General features: G+C 32.3%; 3 protein-coding genes and 1 long non-coding RNA gene across 8 annotated transcripts; 1 reads left to right on the top strand and 3 right to left on the bottom strand.

The window, feature by feature from the left end:
• Positions 1–1,923: 1,923 nt before the first annotated feature.
• LOC108216664 (lysine--tRNA ligase-like) lies at positions 1,924–3,377 on the bottom strand. Its single transcript, XM_064087866.1, has 6 exons — positions 3,220–3,377; positions 3,024–3,120; positions 2,781–2,937; positions 2,324–2,467; positions 2,152–2,220; positions 1,924–2,058 (listed from the first exon to the last, which is right to left on the bottom strand). Exons 1-6 carry the CDS (start codon positions 3,239–3,241, stop codon positions 1,936–1,938), a joined length of 612 nt encoding a protein of 203 aa, XP_063943936.1. The 5' UTR covers positions 3,242–3,377; the 3' UTR covers positions 1,924–1,935.
• A 904-nt stretch (positions 3,378–4,281) lies between these two features.
• Positions 4,282–5,217, bottom strand: LOC135146796 (lysine--tRNA ligase, cytoplasmic-like). Its single transcript, XM_064091811.1, has 6 exons — positions 5,137–5,217; positions 5,018–5,053; positions 4,888–4,935; positions 4,756–4,818; positions 4,543–4,668; positions 4,282–4,428 (listed from the first exon to the last, which is right to left on the bottom strand). The coding sequence occupies exons 1-6, from the start codon at positions 5,215–5,217 to the stop codon at positions 4,282–4,284; spliced, it is 501 nt and encodes a 166-aa protein (XP_063947881.1).
• A 4,364-nt stretch (positions 5,218–9,581) lies between these two features.
• Positions 9,582–12,050, bottom strand: LOC135151941 (uncharacterized). The gene is made up of 3 exons (XR_010290922.1): positions 11,765–12,050; positions 10,181–11,648; positions 9,582–9,787 (listed from the first exon to the last, which is right to left on the bottom strand). It is a non-coding gene; the product is annotated as an uncharacterized LOC135151941 (long non-coding RNA).
• A 952-nt stretch (positions 12,051–13,002) lies between these two features.
• On the top strand, positions 13,003–16,006 carry LOC108204636 (immune-associated nucleotide-binding protein 9). 5 transcript variants are annotated; one of them, XM_017374177.2, is made up of 6 exons: positions 13,003–13,161; positions 13,760–14,007; positions 14,115–14,392; positions 15,018–15,182; positions 15,275–15,364; positions 15,549–16,006. In XM_017374177.2, exons 2-6 carry the CDS (start codon positions 13,776–13,778, stop codon positions 15,816–15,818), a joined length of 1,035 nt encoding a protein of 344 aa, XP_017229666.1. In that variant the 5' UTR covers positions 13,003–13,161; positions 13,760–13,775; the 3' UTR covers positions 15,819–16,006. The 5 variants fall into 5 exon arrangements, with proteins under 5 accessions (XP_017229666.1, XP_017229675.1, XP_063947198.1 ...); XM_017374186.2 differs by having other exon boundaries at positions 13,004–13,161; positions 15,278–15,364; XM_064091128.1 differs by having other exon boundaries at positions 13,038–13,161; positions 13,743–14,007.
• The last annotated feature ends 79 nt before the right edge of the window (positions 16,007–16,085 follow it).

Genomic DNA, 16,085 nt, shown 5'->3' on the forward strand with positions numbered 1-16,085 from the left:
CACTAAAATTCATAAGTTTGGATGATTTTGATTGGCTCCTTTTTTTATAGGGCTTTTTTTATTCATAACCACGTTTTCAATTTATTTTCAAAAATACTACCTTCTCCAATCTTATTTTCAAAAATACTACCTTCTCTAAAATATTTTCAATAATACTTTGGTTGCATATGCAACCATATATGCAACTGAATTCCTGATTTCAAGTTCCAGTTTTAAAATGTCATTTTCGACCTCATATGATATATATATATATATATATATGAAAATTGGAACTTGAAATCAGGAATTCAGTTGCATATATGGTTGCATATGATATGAGGTTGTATTCAGTTGATTCTATTGTAATCTAATGGTCCCGCCAGGGGCACCCATACATCAGTTGCAACTTACAATTTTCCATTGCATATGAGGTTGTATTTTTGAAAATAAGGTTGAAAAAACAGCATACAAGATAATTCCCCCTTTTTATAATGGTGGACTCCCCCTGCAAATTCACCAACCGCGCCAATTAAAATCCAACAAATTTATAAAATTTGGTGCTTAGCATGTGCGCATGAGCACACACTAGACAAACCTTTTATTTATTTATACTCACAACAACAATAATAATAAATCTATATATATATATAGGCAAGTGATCAAATAGAAACTAATATTATTCTAGAAACTAGAAACCACTCCTTAAATCACTATTTATAACTACAGAAATCACTAGTTTCTTTGCTGTTAATCACTAATTTATACAGTATATTCACCAGTTTTTTATTTTTAATAATTGAAGAAAATTTACTTAGGATTGACATTGGTGGTCGATTATTGATGATCAATTATAGTTGTAGAAGATATATAATGGTAGAAAATGGCGGGATGAGGTATGTGGTGATGGTAGATAGTCATTAGTAGTGGCAAGTTATGATGACAAACGGTGATAGGCAAAAATCATGGTTGTAAGTGAATGCGGCAGTAGTGGAAGGGGTTGATAATGATGCCAGGAGTTTCATCAATGTAGTATGATTGAATATGATGATGATGTACGTTGTATATATGTGTATTTATACATCTATATTTGTCAGATTTTTGCATATATAAGTTAATGATTTCTGATATACAAATGAATGATTTTTGTAGTTAAGAATAGTGATGAAAAACTGGCCAGGGACTAGTTTCTAGACTAATTTAGTTTCTAATGGAGTGAGCTCATATATATATATATATATATATATATATATATATATATATATATATATATATATATATATATATAATTTTTGTTGCTTCTCGTAGCATTTTAATCTTTTCATCAATGTGTCAAATTATTTTTACTATATCCTTTTTTTTACTTCCATTCGGATTAAATGATGTTCTCCGGGGATTTAAATCATCTTCTTCTTCTAAATGTAATGTATAACATCAGCGAGCGACAGTTGACGTAATATAGTTCAAAGTCAGAATTTCAGTTATACGCTTAATAAATTGCTTTTCATTCTCGAATTTAAAGACACCTTCTGTCCGATCATGGAACTTCACAACCCCGCACACACAAAAACACATTTTCAAGTCCATTTTAACCCTTGTTGACTAAAAACACTTACTAGTCTGTAAACTAGTCTTTAGCTCCATATAGATTAATATTAATAGAAACATACATAAATAAAAGACACAATAACACATAATATAATTAACACACATAACACCAGGAGCAAATCTTCTGTTATCTTAGAGCCTCCAAGCACGGAGTCCATTTGAGCCAATGATCAATGATTACCATTTTCATTGTACTGATTTAACTGCAGGCTCATCCTGTGGTCTCATGGCCGGGAAGAGTATGACTTCCTGTTCATCAAAACATTCAAAAGACTAGGTCAGACAGAGGGATAACATAAAGTTTAGTTTCTTATTGTTTTTTTAAATTAACCTTGATATTCTGTGAATCTGTTAGCAACATGCAAGCCGATCGATTCCCATGCCCCACCCAGCTGTCGAAGGCAGTGCATATTCAAGAGCCGTGCAGAATGTTTCATCCAAGGCCATCGCTTCATCATCACCTGATTGACGATCCTGAGGGTAAAAAATATCAAGGGGGAGTGAGAACAGATGTTCCATAAGTTTGTAATGAAAAGAAGCCACAACATAAGTTTGTAATGAAATTACCTTCAGCTGGTCCGCAAACCGACGTCGCTGCGCCACGGGATCATTCAGCTCCGTGTAAGCATTGCAAAGCTGTAAAGTAATTCCAGAAACCACAGACTCCCAAGTTATTGGATTTTCCATGGAACAATAGGGATATTCATATGGCATATTGGAAAGACGTGGTATCACTTACTTCACGCTTGTTGACAAATAATTCAAACCGTTCGGTCTTGCCTGGCTTGGATCTATGCGACTTTGCTAGTGGACTCATTATCTCAGGATGATCAATAATAAAAGCAGGGTTCACACAAGTCTCCTCCAGAAAGTGACCCACAAGCTGCAAAAAAGAAGATTAATGGACAGTTATATAATCATCTCACAAAGTCAACAAAATATTTCCAATTGATAAAGAACAGGAGGCGTTAAAATTGCACAACAGTATACTGGAATGCCTACATGCAGCTCATTTTAGTACAACACCCGGTCACTTTAACATGATTTACAATCAAGCAAAAAAAAAAAAACTGTTCCAGTCCGTACCCCATATGCTTGTAAGTTATCCCCATCAGTATAAACATACAGGTAAACTTTTGCATATGTTTATAGTATATAAATATGGTTATATTCGAAAAAATATCACAAATATATACTTTATCCAACAAACGAGCAGTTGTTAGAGGAGGGGCGCATTTGATGTCAAACTTTGCCCAAGCCTCGGCTAAATATTTGTTGGCTTCATCACTAGCAAGGTCTTTGGGAATGTCGAGCCCAGCCATCTTCTCCAAGTCTTCAATCATATCAACCCTCCTGCAGAAGTTTAAAACTAGCATGCTTTAGTATAGCCACTTCAATTCAACACATAGCAAACACTTTTTATTTATCGGTTATAAAACCTGAAAGGGGGAGAGAAGTCAATTTCAATTGCTTCATTCTCGAAGCCATTTGCATGATATCCAATCTTATAACCTCCTGTCAGCTCCTTCACCATTCCTGTTCAATATTTGCCAAGAAGCCAGAGAATAAATATCCCATAAAAACTATTCAAGTGTTGACAAAACAGCATGCAAGCATGAATATGTTGCAACTTACCGCTCAACATTTGTTCCGTCATCTCGATCAGGTATGTGTAGTCCTCATGAGCTATATAGCACCAGGGCCGGCTCAAGAAACTTTGGGGCCTTAGACGAATAAAAAAAATGAGGCCTAATTTTTTTTCAAAAAACTAATATTATATTAATAATATAAATACAAAATTTTACAGTACTTAAACATTACAAACATAAAATCACCCTAAACACACTACTATATATAAAATTAAAATGAAACAGTTACAGAAAAATTATATATTACAAAATAGTATTTTTATATCAGGTTTTACCGGTCTTCATGCACAAGAAGCAGCAAACACCAGAAGTTCAGCAGTTTTGTCCACCTTTACTTGTTTCGTCATATTAACTCTTCCAAATTCACTTTTTTCTTCAAAGAAATAATTTAAAAACAAGAAAGTAGAGGCTAGGATTATAAACAACAATTTAAATAAAACTAAATTAGTTATATAATATTCATATATATATATATATATATATAATTTATTTAGGATTTAACTTCAAAATAAGAACTTTTATTTAGTTATTATATTTTAGTATATTCATTTATTAAATCTAAATTTAAAAATTAAATAAACCGAAGGGAAAAACTATAGAAGTTCTAATGTTTCTTTTCATTTCGGACAACTAAAATTTATATTCACAAGAATGAGATTACACCACATAAAACAATCATTTACATATTTATTAGGTTATAGATTCAAGTAAATTATTTATTAAGTTAGCACAAAAAATAAAATATGATTAATAATACTAATAATAGTATATTAATTATTTTTTTAAAAAAGTTGATCACACTAAATTTTTCAAAAAAATTAGATATTAATTCATATCTTATTTTTTATTTTTATATTAATACAATGAAACTATATTTTTTTCTTATGTATACTTATACATATATACTAGTAAAATGGGGGCCTCTTGTACATGGGGCCGGTCGCCTAAATGGCCTGTACTATGAGCCGGCCCTGTATAGCACTCACATGTAGTGAACTCGGGGTTATGCGTCAAGTCGATTCCTTCATTTCTGAACTGTTTCCCAATTTCATACACGGTTGAATCCACCAACAACAAGTTGCTTCAGATAAAGCTCAGGTGCTATGCGCATAAAAAGCCTCATGTGCAGGTCATGGTGATAAGTCTCAAATGGACGTGCAGCTGCTCCTCCAGCAATCATGGTCATCATAGGTGTCTCAACATTAACAGAAAAATTTACAAATTAACCTTGAAAAGCAAACAATTTAAGGTAGAACAGCGAAAAAGATAGCCATCAAAGAAACGGTATTGAAACGGGCAAGCGGCATACCTCAAGAAAATTTAAATTTTCAAGGAACCGTCGGACATAAGAAATGACCTTGGCGCGGGTCTGGAATATGTGTCGCACCTCCATGTTTACCATCAAATCCAGACACCGTAGACGATATCTAGTTTCCTATCATATGGAAGACAAAAGTCAAAAAATGGCAGAGAGGAGCATGGAGGAAGACAACCGACAGACAGGTATGAACTATTATCGTACCTGGTCCTTCAAAACATAAGTTTCAGGATATCTGCCCCTTCCGGGGATCCATGCATCCTTTTTCTACCAAAAGTATAAGTTATGCAGTCATTGAAAAAATTAAAACAGTGAGCTGGTCAAGAGAGTTCTTACCTTCAAACTTTCAGTATCCAATCTTGTGGCAGGTTTCAAAGTGGGGAGCTGAGTATATTCCCAAAAATCATTCACAGTGCTCTCATTGAAAAAAATTAAAACAGAGAGCCGGCCAAGAGATAGTTCTTACCTTCACACTTTTAGTATCCAAACTTGTGGCAGGTTTCTGGCGTGGCAACATATGCAGACAATGAGACAGCACTGTGAGGGATTTTGGGAAAACACTCAGCTCCCCCCTTTTGCTTATACCTGAAAATCGGAATTAGCAAATTTCAAGAAAATCCCTTGGATTTTAACATATTCATCCCCCACATCAGATCTCATAACCATTAAGATAGGGACTGGTATAAAGTACATGACAGGAATGACTTTTAACAGACAATTATAAATATTTCCAGGCGCAATCAAACATATAGTATCAATGTGCAGTAAAACCCTGTGTTCCTGCAGTGTGCTGTAAACTATGTTGCCTCTACATAGCAAGTTACTGCTTTATAACACATTCCTGAATCCGTTAATATATATGGCCGTGCTAATTTTATGTGAAATATATTTTTGTTATGTGAGGGATTCCAAAGAATTATTACAAGCTTGGCGCGATTTTTATGTTGAATGAAGATCTGAATACTATTAGTAACAACCATTTGTTTTATTTTAGCTGCTAAGCGGAAACTTCTTCATCAACATAAAAATCGCTAAGTTTTATTTGCGGATCTTAAAAGGAGCAAGGGGGACAACTGACCCCCTTAATTTTTTTATTTTTTTTAATATTACACATATTTTTAGGTTGTAAAATTGAAATTGACCCCTTTAATTTTTTTGTGACCCCTCTTATTCTTTTTTATAAAAAATTTGACCCCCTTAACTTTATAGTCAGATCTGCCACTGCACCCACGTATATTCAAAATAATATCCAAGAGTACGTTTACTAGATAACTTGAAACTCTTCAAGATTCTTTATTTTATTCCTAACAACCGTTAAAGATTGTACCTTCTTGGGGTCAGAAGCCTATAAAAGGCGAGGTTGTAATAAGCACAGAGTGTCTAAAATATATAAGTGAAAAATGAACGGTGTAAAATTAAATTTGAATGTGATGATGGTGATTTTATTATTGATAATGTGCGCAGGAAGTGTTGTTTCGAAGAGTGAATGTTGTGAAGATTGTCAAGTTGGTTGTTGCGGAGAAGGGCCACCAAGCATTATATGCTTTACGCTTTGTATTCAAGAGTGCCCCGATAAAGATACGTGCAATCCTCACTGTTGCTTCAACCCTCCTTGTCGTCTGTCCAAAACTCTCGCCGATGGTATTTTACATACGGTTTTTCTATGGTGTGCCCATGGGCACATGCTAAGCACGGAAAATTTTGTGCTTGGATCATTTTGATTGGCTCCTATCTCATGATAATGGTGGACCCCCCTGCAAATACACCAACCACACCAATCAAAATCTTCCAAATCCAAAAATTTCCGCGCTTAGCATGTGCCCATGGGCACACACTAGCCAAACCGTTTTACATATGGATTTTTCTAGTGTGCAGATTAAAAAATTATAAATTCATCACCTAACTAAAAATAAAAAATGATTGTTAGTACGTGTCAGTGTCAAGAAGTCCGTTTACATATAACCGTGACGTGACTTTTCAATTTATGAATGCGCTACTGTATAGTTCTCGAAATTTACAAAATTTTATGGTAAATATTTTGGGTATGAATATTGCTCACAAATTTGTTTACGTGCAGATAAGAGGGAGAAGGTGATGACAAGAATACCCGAGCATTAGGAAGATGCGGAGTATAGTTTTTAAGTTTTTGTTGGAAGGACTGTTCGTGGTGAATTTATTGTGATAAAAAAATCGTTTGTGTTTTTATATAAATAATATCTTAAACTGTGCAGTGCACCGATATATATATTTTAAAAGTTGTAAAAGTAAAACTATATTAATATTTATAATAAAAAATAATTATTATAATTTCGTTGATGATGATGTACAGGCGCTAAAAGTCAAAAATTTTATATAAATAAAAATAAAATCATATTATTTTAAATTTTTAAGTGGAAATATGCATATTTTATTTTAATTTTATGATAAGTAGTATTAGATTTATTTTCAAAAATTTGATCATCAAAATAAAATTAATATGATTTTTTTATATTGATATATAATTTATAATTAGACTGTCATCTTTTGTAAAACAATACTATTAAGTATATATAGGCTCAACATCAAAGAAATATTTAATTAATTAATATATTGTTTATAAAATTTTGGAGTTAAATATGAAACTGGTCACTGAACAAGTGAAGGTATATCATTTTATTCACCGTATTAACGATTTATGACTACGATTGGAATCATCAACTATCAATCGTAATAATATTAGACATGCAACTATGCATTCGGTAAGTAAAATTATTATTAAATAGTTTTACGCCATTTTTAAGAACAATTAAGTAAATTTAATGATTCTTAGTATTTCAAGTAATACATTTTTCAGTATTTATTTTGTAAGTAAAACAAAGAAAGTTATTATAAAATTAAATATAAATAATAATATTATTTAGAATCTATACATACTAGTATTTGTGCCAGGTACGCAAGGGCTTTGAAAATGAAGATTTATTTTATGTTATAATATGATTAAACTAATGTTTTCATATTTTTGTGCACTCATTTTTTGTTTTTCTAAATCAATTAAATTACAAATTTAAGAGTTTTTTTCTAATTTGATTTTAAAAATTTTAATTTTTTGAATGTGATGCTTTTTAAAACGTTAAAATTAATCCAACTACTACTTCTCATTTATGAATATATAAATATTCAATGTTTTAAAATGACGGAATCCGAAAGTCACTCTTCAATGGTTGAATAAATATTTGACAGTAGTCCGTACTCCGTAGCTTGCATCTCTTTCAAATACCTCATTTTCTGCAAATTAAATAAACATAGATTACCAGCACCAAAAGTCCCCTAGATCTTCACGAAAACACCTAGGACACAAATATAATTAGAATACCTAAGATTACCTAATTAATTCAATTAATGCCAGACCAGTATTTTTTAAATCACGCTTGACCGTGGCCTAATCATTAAATTTGAGGAAACATGCAAATCAAACAGACTAATACAGAGATTAAAGTTGAAGGTTCTCAGCTACAAAGTAAAAGACTTATAACTAAAGTTTCTGCAGATCAACAATAACAAATAACACATCTTTTATTTAGCTGTCGCACTCTGCTTAGTTGATAACATGAATCAGACATAGAAGAGACAAAGCATGTTGACTAACATGAAATCGTATAAATTTACAATTGTACCATCATAAGGGAATGAGACCAAATGTAAAAGATATAAGAAATAATTGGTGACTTCCCCAACAGCCTATTTTACATACCAGTGTGTAATATTATGATCAGGTGAAAGCTTGTATATAACTTTTCTTGCATGGAAACAATTTGTTCCCCTGTACATTGGCCCTTGAATTCCTGCCAGTCGATGACCTATAAACTATACAGTTTATGCAAAAATAATTAATAATTTAAGTCCAGGTGAAGGCATGTGTGTATGAGAGCTTATATTCTTATAATTGACCATAATGCAAATAATGCAAAAAAGAGTATAATAAATAAATGATCCGAGTTTCCGATCACTAAGAACTCCCGCCCACCCTCACACACATAAATGAAACACAGGGACTAAAATCCAAACAAATAGATAAAATGTCATATTTAAAACTCTTCATACATTATATCCATCCATCCAAAATCGATAAAACGTCATATTTTAAACCTCCAAAATGGGAAATACACATTACTATCAAGTACACACACATACATTATATCCATCCAAAATCGAAGCCAATTTTGCCTACATTCATATTCAAATATACACATATTGCACCCTGGCAAAACTGACGTCATTATTGGCAAGACTCGAACAAATACCCCCTATGTAGGTACTGAAAATAAGTGATTAAAAATTTTGCATATAGTTGTTAATACACTATATTACTCACAAATAGTGTGTTTATCTAAACTCGTGCATTGTCAAATCTATTGATTTGCTACAAATCAGAATGATATAGGGAAGTAGAATTGATTTTGGAACCAAAGGGCGTAGAGCACCATTTACAAAGATTCTGTCATGATATATATATATATATATATATATATATATATATATATATATATAGGGGAGGGTTCTGGTACAAACTTACAAACTTACAAACTTTTTTTGTTCAACATATATATAACTGGAGTTCAACATTTTTTTAACATATCTTGTTGAACATCGACTAAAATAGTGGTGGAGAAGTACATAAACAAATTTTTAAATGTAAGAACTAAGGTAAACATGTTATATAACTAATATTTATGTTTCTAGACCCTACCCAAACCCTAGAGGTATAGTTTAAACATCTTTTTAGATATATTCAACACAATGATAATTAGTGTTCAACACCCGATGTTGAACCCCAGTTATAAATGTGTTGAAAACGCGATTTATTTATGCGTTGTTTTTAAAAATTGTGATGTTTTTTGAAGAATTTTCAACATGGATACTTTATATAACTAAAGATTAATACGATGGGAGAATAAAAAAAAGTTTGTAAGTTTGTAACTAAAAAAAGTTTTTATTTGATCCTATCCCTATATATATATATATATATATATAAATATATATATATATGTCTGCAAGTCTATAACTAAAAATAAAAAACAGACACTTCAGATAAAATAGTGGAGCAGCATTGTTTGCTAGGATAAGCTAATATTTCGATTGAAAGTTTAAAAAAAGCTTGCAATCATCACACTAATAATGAGATGCATTACAATATGTCAAAAAACTTGCCTTGAAGAATCCCTCCACTTATCACTTATTGTGGCTCCATTACTACAACCTGGAAACAACAATGCATTGTAATATAAAATAACAATCATAACTAATCTACTACATAAATCTATATATACTTGGACAATATTCTCATATGAAGACTAAATCGTTAATAAAAATTTCAAAATCATACAAAAACACACTAATATAATGAAAAATCATATCAAATCATTCCACAATTATATATAACTAAAATAAATCTAAAGATCAATATCATATCAAGCTCTTATATCAAATACTTGATGAGTAAACTAACCTCGCAAAACATTAAATCTGCAAAAAGACAGAAACTTGTGTTTGGACTTTTATCAAACACTTCCCGTGCTAATAAAATTAAGAGATTCACCTAAAAGTTCCACAAATATAGAAATGGGGAAAGACATTGAGGAGAAGAATATACCTTCTCATGATTGCAAAAGAGGCTGACAATCACTAAATTAATCTATAGAAGTAGCGGTAATCTCTTCTTTCTCGATGATGAGATCGCGACAAAGCCCATGAAAGTGTGTTAACTGATGTGCTCAAAATATGATTTTAATCGCAAGTGCACGATCCCGTTTTAGTAATATAAGATTCGTTCCAAGGACTAAATTTATTTTCGCGAAAACTTAATTTCTAATTTAATCGAATTAGACAAAAGATTTTTGGAGAGGTTTTGATTTATCTAAATTAAAACTAAAAGCTAATGCCTAAAATCTAAATTATAAATTCATGATTAATATCTACTAAAGAAAATGACTAATCGACAATTAACTAGTTACAACGGGAATAACGATTAATATCTATAACCAAAACAAAAAAATAAATTATAAAACAAAAATAAAATAAAATAAAACAGTACGCGTGCGTGAATGAAAACAATACAGTGAATAAGTTAAGTTTATCTTAGTGTGAACACGCGTAAAACTAAAACGATAAACAGAAACAGAGAAAAAGGGGCGGCGCTGGTGGCGGACAAGAAAGTATAACCCCGCCGGAATTTATGAGAGTGCCCGGGATAGCTTAAATCTCGCCGGAAAATTAATTTTACTGGAAAATCTAGCTATTCCAACTATAACAAATAAAAACCCACTAAACTCTAAACCAAATTTAACAATAAATTCTACACTAAATAGTCTCTAAACTACCCATTTTTTTACAAAACAAGACCCAAATCAAACCAAATCAACTCTAAACTACACCAAATTTCAAATCTAGCCTAAACATAATATTTTCAACATAAACCCACTAACCTCAAGTCAAAATCATAAACTAAAATTTACACCCAAAAGCCCCAAAATCAAGAACAAAGAGAACACCAAATCTTACCAAACTAACTCCAAATCACACAAAACTTCAAAACTAGCTTATCTACCAAGTCTCTAACCAAACCCCATCAAACTACAAGCTAAAATCAAAATCCAGAATACTAAACCATTGAACCCACTAATAATATTGAGAATTAAAAGGGGCTCAATCTAAATACTAAAAAATGCAAGCGTAAAACATATAATTAGGCTCCTTTCAATCCACAAGTAATTTTGAGTCTCATGTGGTTAGAGAAAGATTTCATAGCCTAGAAGTAAAAGTAAAGAGCAAGATTTAAGAACAAAAATGAATACTTGTATTGATATAATAAAAGTGTTTACAAATTTAGAGTGCTACTACTAGATCTACTACATAAAAAAGAGGCTACTAAAAATATGAAATCCTAGGTAGGTTGAAACATGATGGGGAGGTGTGTATTTATAAGGGGAAATTAGGGTAGAGGGGGGGTGTAGGTGTCCCATCTAGATGCTTCCTTGAGAATATTCCCCTATGATCCTTTTCTTCCATCTTTTTCTCTTTTTTGCTTTATTCTTTTATTTCTCCAAGCATTTGCAATATTCCTACAAAAAATACAAATAAACAAATAAATAAGTGAGAACAAGCAATAATTAGGCATTTAAAATATACAGAAATATGCACTTATCATTAACGAATGTGTGTTAAAGAAGCCGTCAACCATTTGTAATTAGCTGGAGTACTTCAGCGCGAATTTGAATTCATTTGAATTTGAATTTAATTCATTTGGACAATCAAATATGCACTGAAGCAGAAAGAATTGCAGGCGAATCCTGATTGCCAGTGAGAAATTTGTTTATAACCATGATTATTTGGTAAGCTGTGCACAGTTAGTCTTTTTCCGGGAAAAAAACAAAGGAGAGAGCAAAATGGGTTTGAAGAGTATGATCTCAAAGTGGAAGCGGAAGGTGCTGGGAAGACCAAGAACATGTGTAATGTTAGGTCATTTGAGGAAAGTTAAGACACGTCATGTGGAAACAAAGAAAGATGTACTCCCACCTTCCCATTTTTAATTGTCCACTTAGCCAAAATCACACATATTAAGAAATCATAAATATAACTCATTTTGTCTACTATCATTGCACGGATTACACAAAAAAAAAGATAAAACTCATCTGTCATATTAATTACTTACTGAATACAATGTTAGACTTGTTCACATATACTCCAGCTTCACAGCCAGCTTTACGTACTGCCGTAGGAAATTTATGGGGATTGTGCATATGGGGAGTAATAGTCAATTCTTGAAACTACAATATTTGCTTTGAATGAAGAACTGGACTAATATTATGGGAAATTTTTTTTTTGCTAAGTGGACAATTAAAATGGGAAGGAGGGAGTATATTTTTTTAATGATATTCAGCGTAGGAGAAAGATGAGCATAGCATCTTTTCAGTGGCACAGTTTGTATCTGAAACAGTGTATAAAAAAGGAAAAGTTGATGGCATTTTTTGTAATTAAGATGCAACTATTGAGGTAGGAGGTGTAAAAAGGGCTGGTTTTTGGCAACAGGATTTAATATTTAAGGGATTATCGAGTCATAAAATGGTAAAAAAATGTATGAAAAAATATCAGCATATACCGATTGTCATAATTTAATTTGAATATATTATTCTTTTTTAACATGAACATACACTAACCATCAATTAGACTGTGAATTCATGTTGGCTTTACGTCATTTATAATGATGACATGCATCCACATAAATCTGGCACAATTATATTATTTTGATTAAAAAAATAATTGTTAATGTGCCGGAACATAAATACACAACAAGAAACAACTTTTTTTCTTTTTAATTTCAAAAAAAAAAAAGAAACAACTTTTTTTTTTCTTACAGACTAAGAAACAACTTTTAATAGTAAAATAATATGAAAAATTGTTTTGTAAGTTAACCTTTACAGTTTCTTTGTGCCTAGAAGAATACAAATGCGTCCCCTCACATTCTGTCTCGGTGCTATATAAACTCCAACCGTCACAATAACAAGCTACACAACCTTATATCTAGTCAAGCTTTACAGCTTCTCACAAGAACTTTAGAGGTCTTCACCATCAAAGGTATGATCTACATGCTTTATATTGTTTACTTTATTTTCAGTAATACTAAACTATTTTAATCTTCTGGGATTTAGCCCTGTAATTACAAATCTTGGATCCGCCACTACTTGTTTATCTTGTTACAAAGTCACTTACAGGCTTTACATGTGTTAGCTTCACTACAGTAAATCATATCATTTCTTTGCGTTATTTTTACTCAACTATTTTGGCTCTTCAGATCCTGTAAAAATGTTATATGTTGCAGAGGAATGTTGGTAAATGTTAAATTTATGCATCAGCAGTATGAGATTGAGCATAATGTTTATTTGTTTTTTTTTTCTTTTATAAAACTAAATAAGATTTTGTTCTTGGTTGAGTGATTTTGCTGTCCTAAATTCATGTAAAGTGGACCCTTTTAGCATTTTGTTGTTGGTGACTAACATGCGTAAAAATTAACAACGGCCAAGAATCAAGAGGCTTTGTTGTGAATTTTGTTGATTGCAGAAATGACACAAGTGCTTAATATGCTACTTGCCTGTGATCAGTTTCTTGTACCACCAACAAAGAACATTTGTTCTTTGATTCTGATCTGAATCTTGCAGTAATTTTCTTGTTTCAGTTAACTTAATTTAATAATGGGTGGGAGTGCTGTTGATGATTACTGTGTGATTCCTTCTTATACCTTTGCACCGCGAACTCTGGTTCTAGTAGGATGTACGGGGAATGGAAAAAGTGCCACCGGCAATACTATTTTGCAAAGAAAGGTATTTCATTCTAAGACCCAATCTTCTGGGGTCACACAAACTTGTGAGCTGCATTCTGCTGTCCTTAAAGACGGACAGATCCTTAATGTTATCGACACTCCAGGTACAATCTTCCTCTAGGTTTAATCATAAATCATGTTTTATTTTCTGAAAAGTATGTGATTTTGTGCTCAAGTCAAAATGAAAAATCTTACACAATACCTATGGCAGGTTTATTTGATTGCTCTGTTAGAACAGAAATCACTGGCAAAGAAATTGCCAAGTGTATCAACATGGCCAAGGATGGTATCCATGCTGTTCTTGTTGTTCTTTCAGTCAAGACTCGTTTCTCAGAAGGGGAAGAACAAGTCATCAATAGCCTGAAAATATTATTTGGAAACAAATTGACAGATTACATGATTATTGTTTTCACTGGCGGTGATGACCTCGACTATGATGAGAAAACATTGGAAGACTATCTAGGTCAGAATTGTCCCAAACCACTACAGGTAATATTTCTATGCTGCCAGTTGAAATTATGATTGCATATATATATATTTGCTTGTGTATCCTACTGTCAAATTGTATTATGAGTTTTATCAACCGTCGACACTGGTACACTCTCAACCCCCTCAATATATATGTTTCTTTCTTTTATTTTGCTACCTGGTGAATTTACTTGATGCCAACACTAGGATATATGTCTCTCCACTGATTTTTAGGTGATTTCTTATTTGTGTAGTTATGCTGTTGGTTAGATTTGAGACCTCTTATCCATTACTTAGTAGTGGATTTCAAGAAAATTAATTTTGATATTGAAGTAGAATCCGTTATATGTTAGTGCCGTGAGGAAATGTAGTCTGTGTGTCTTGTGTGTGATTACTGATACCCAGATGAAGAGTGATTCACTTCTGCTTTCCGTCCGCATCTTGAATCCCACCCAGAATCCTAAAGCCAATCCTGTATGTCGATATAAGCAATAACAAACAAAAAATTTATGTTATTAATGTGGTTTTAAAGATTTATATATATAGGAGTCGATGCTTAATGTTCATATGTTGAATAAAATGTTAATATGTTGAATAAAAATGTTGATATTAACAGTAGTAATGTTTTATTTGAGCTATTATTCAGAAACTTCTTCATCAATGTGAAGATCGAAGGGTTGTCTTTGATAACAGAACACGTGACCAGAACAAGAAAGATGAGCAGCTTCAAGAGTTGTTGTCTCTTGTGAATCTTGTCGTAGTGAAGAATGGTGGAAAACCATTTAAAGATGAGCTATTCGTCGAATGGAAGGTGATACCATAGTTGTTATGCAGATATGTTACATCTTTATGCTTTAATCCTTATGGTAAGTGTACATCTTAAACTAATACTGACTGCCCCAGCAGAATGAAGCTCCAAAGGGTAAAGATCAGACAGATGAAGGAACCAAACAGGAGAATGAGGAGAAAATAATTATGCGATTAACAGAAATGGTAAAGCTAAGAGTATATATTTTATTGTTTATAGAGTTTATCACTATATGGTGCTTGCTAAATTTAAGTTTTTCTAGTTCTGACAGACATTGTGCATTGTTGTTTACTTGTAACTCAAAACATTCTAGATGTAAAATCTAGTAGCTATATTTGGGAAAAATGATTGCAAAACTATTATTTACAGATTGAGTTAAAGTTTAAAGAGAATATCAGTAGGCTTGAGCAGCAGCTGGTCGAAGAGAGGTCAAGGTTTGAGCAGCAGATGGTCGAAGAGAGGTCAAGGCTTGAGCAGCAGCTGGCGGAAGAGAAGGCTGCTAGACAAAGTACAGAGAAGATGATGCAGATTGCTGAAGAGAAGTCAAACGATAAAATTCATAAAATGAAAGGGAATTTGGAGAACGTAGAGCGGCAGCTAAGGGAGGCTGCTGGAAGGATTAACTGTGTTATTCAGTGATGAGATGCAGTTTAACTACTGATACTTTTGCTACTTTGCAACTTTTATCTGTACTTTTGGAGTTTTGGCATGTCAAATTGCTATGGATTGTGTATTTGTGTGGATGGTTAAACTATTTAGATCTTATAAGTTGTATCACTAAGTTTTATGAAAGCAGAAATATAAATCTGCTTAATGTTTTTGGACGAGGGTTGGTGTTGGTTAATGTCATATTTTAATTATTTTAGGCTAACTTGGCATTATTTAATAAAGTATTCTAAGAAAAAA

Source organism: Daucus carota, chromosome 1 (genome assembly GCF_001625215.2).
Source record: "Daucus carota subsp. sativus chromosome 1, DH1 v3.0, whole genome shotgun sequence".
NCBI classification, from domain to species: domain Eukaryota; kingdom Viridiplantae; phylum Streptophyta; class Magnoliopsida; order Apiales; family Apiaceae; genus Daucus; species Daucus carota.

What these genes read in the sequence shown, in the direction of transcription:
- LOC108216664 (XM_064087866.1), bottom strand. Translation starts at nt 3,241, where the DNA reads ATGACGGAACAAATGTTGAGCG. An exon ending in GACGGAACAAATGTTGAGCG is followed by an intron (nt 3,121 to 3,219) that starts GTAAGTTGCAAC and finishes AATATTGAACAG; the next exon opens with GAATGGTGAAGGAGCTGACA. An exon ending in GACTTCTCTCCCCCTTTCAG is followed by an intron (nt 2,938 to 3,023) that starts GTTTTATAACCG and finishes AAACTTCTGCAG; the next exon opens with GAGGGTTGATATGATTGAAG.
- LOC135146796 (XM_064091811.1), bottom strand. Translation starts at nt 5,217, where the DNA reads ATGGTTATGAGATCTGATGTGGGGGATGAATATGTTAAAATCCAAGGG. An exon ending in TGGATACTAAAAGTGTGAAG is followed by an intron (nt 4,936 to 5,017) that starts GTAAGAACTATC and finishes GAATATACTCAG; the next exon opens with CTCCCCACTTTGAAACCTGC. An exon ending in TGGATACTGAAAGTTTGAAG is followed by an intron (nt 4,819 to 4,887) that starts GTAAGAACTCTC and finishes TACTTTTGGTAG; the next exon opens with AAAAAGGATGCATGGATCCC.
- LOC108204636 (XM_017374177.2), top strand. Translation starts at nt 13,776, where the DNA reads ATGGGTGGGAGTGCTGTTGATGATTACTGTGTGATTCCTTCTTATACC. An exon ending in ATTGTCCCAAACCACTACAG is followed by an intron (nt 14,393 to 15,017) that starts GTAATATTTCTA and finishes GCTATTATTCAG; the next exon opens with AAACTTCTTCATCAATGTGA. An exon ending in AGCTATTCGTCGAATGGAAG is followed by an intron (nt 15,183 to 15,274) that starts GTGATACCATAG and finishes TGACTGCCCCAG; the next exon opens with CAGAATGAAGCTCCAAAGGG.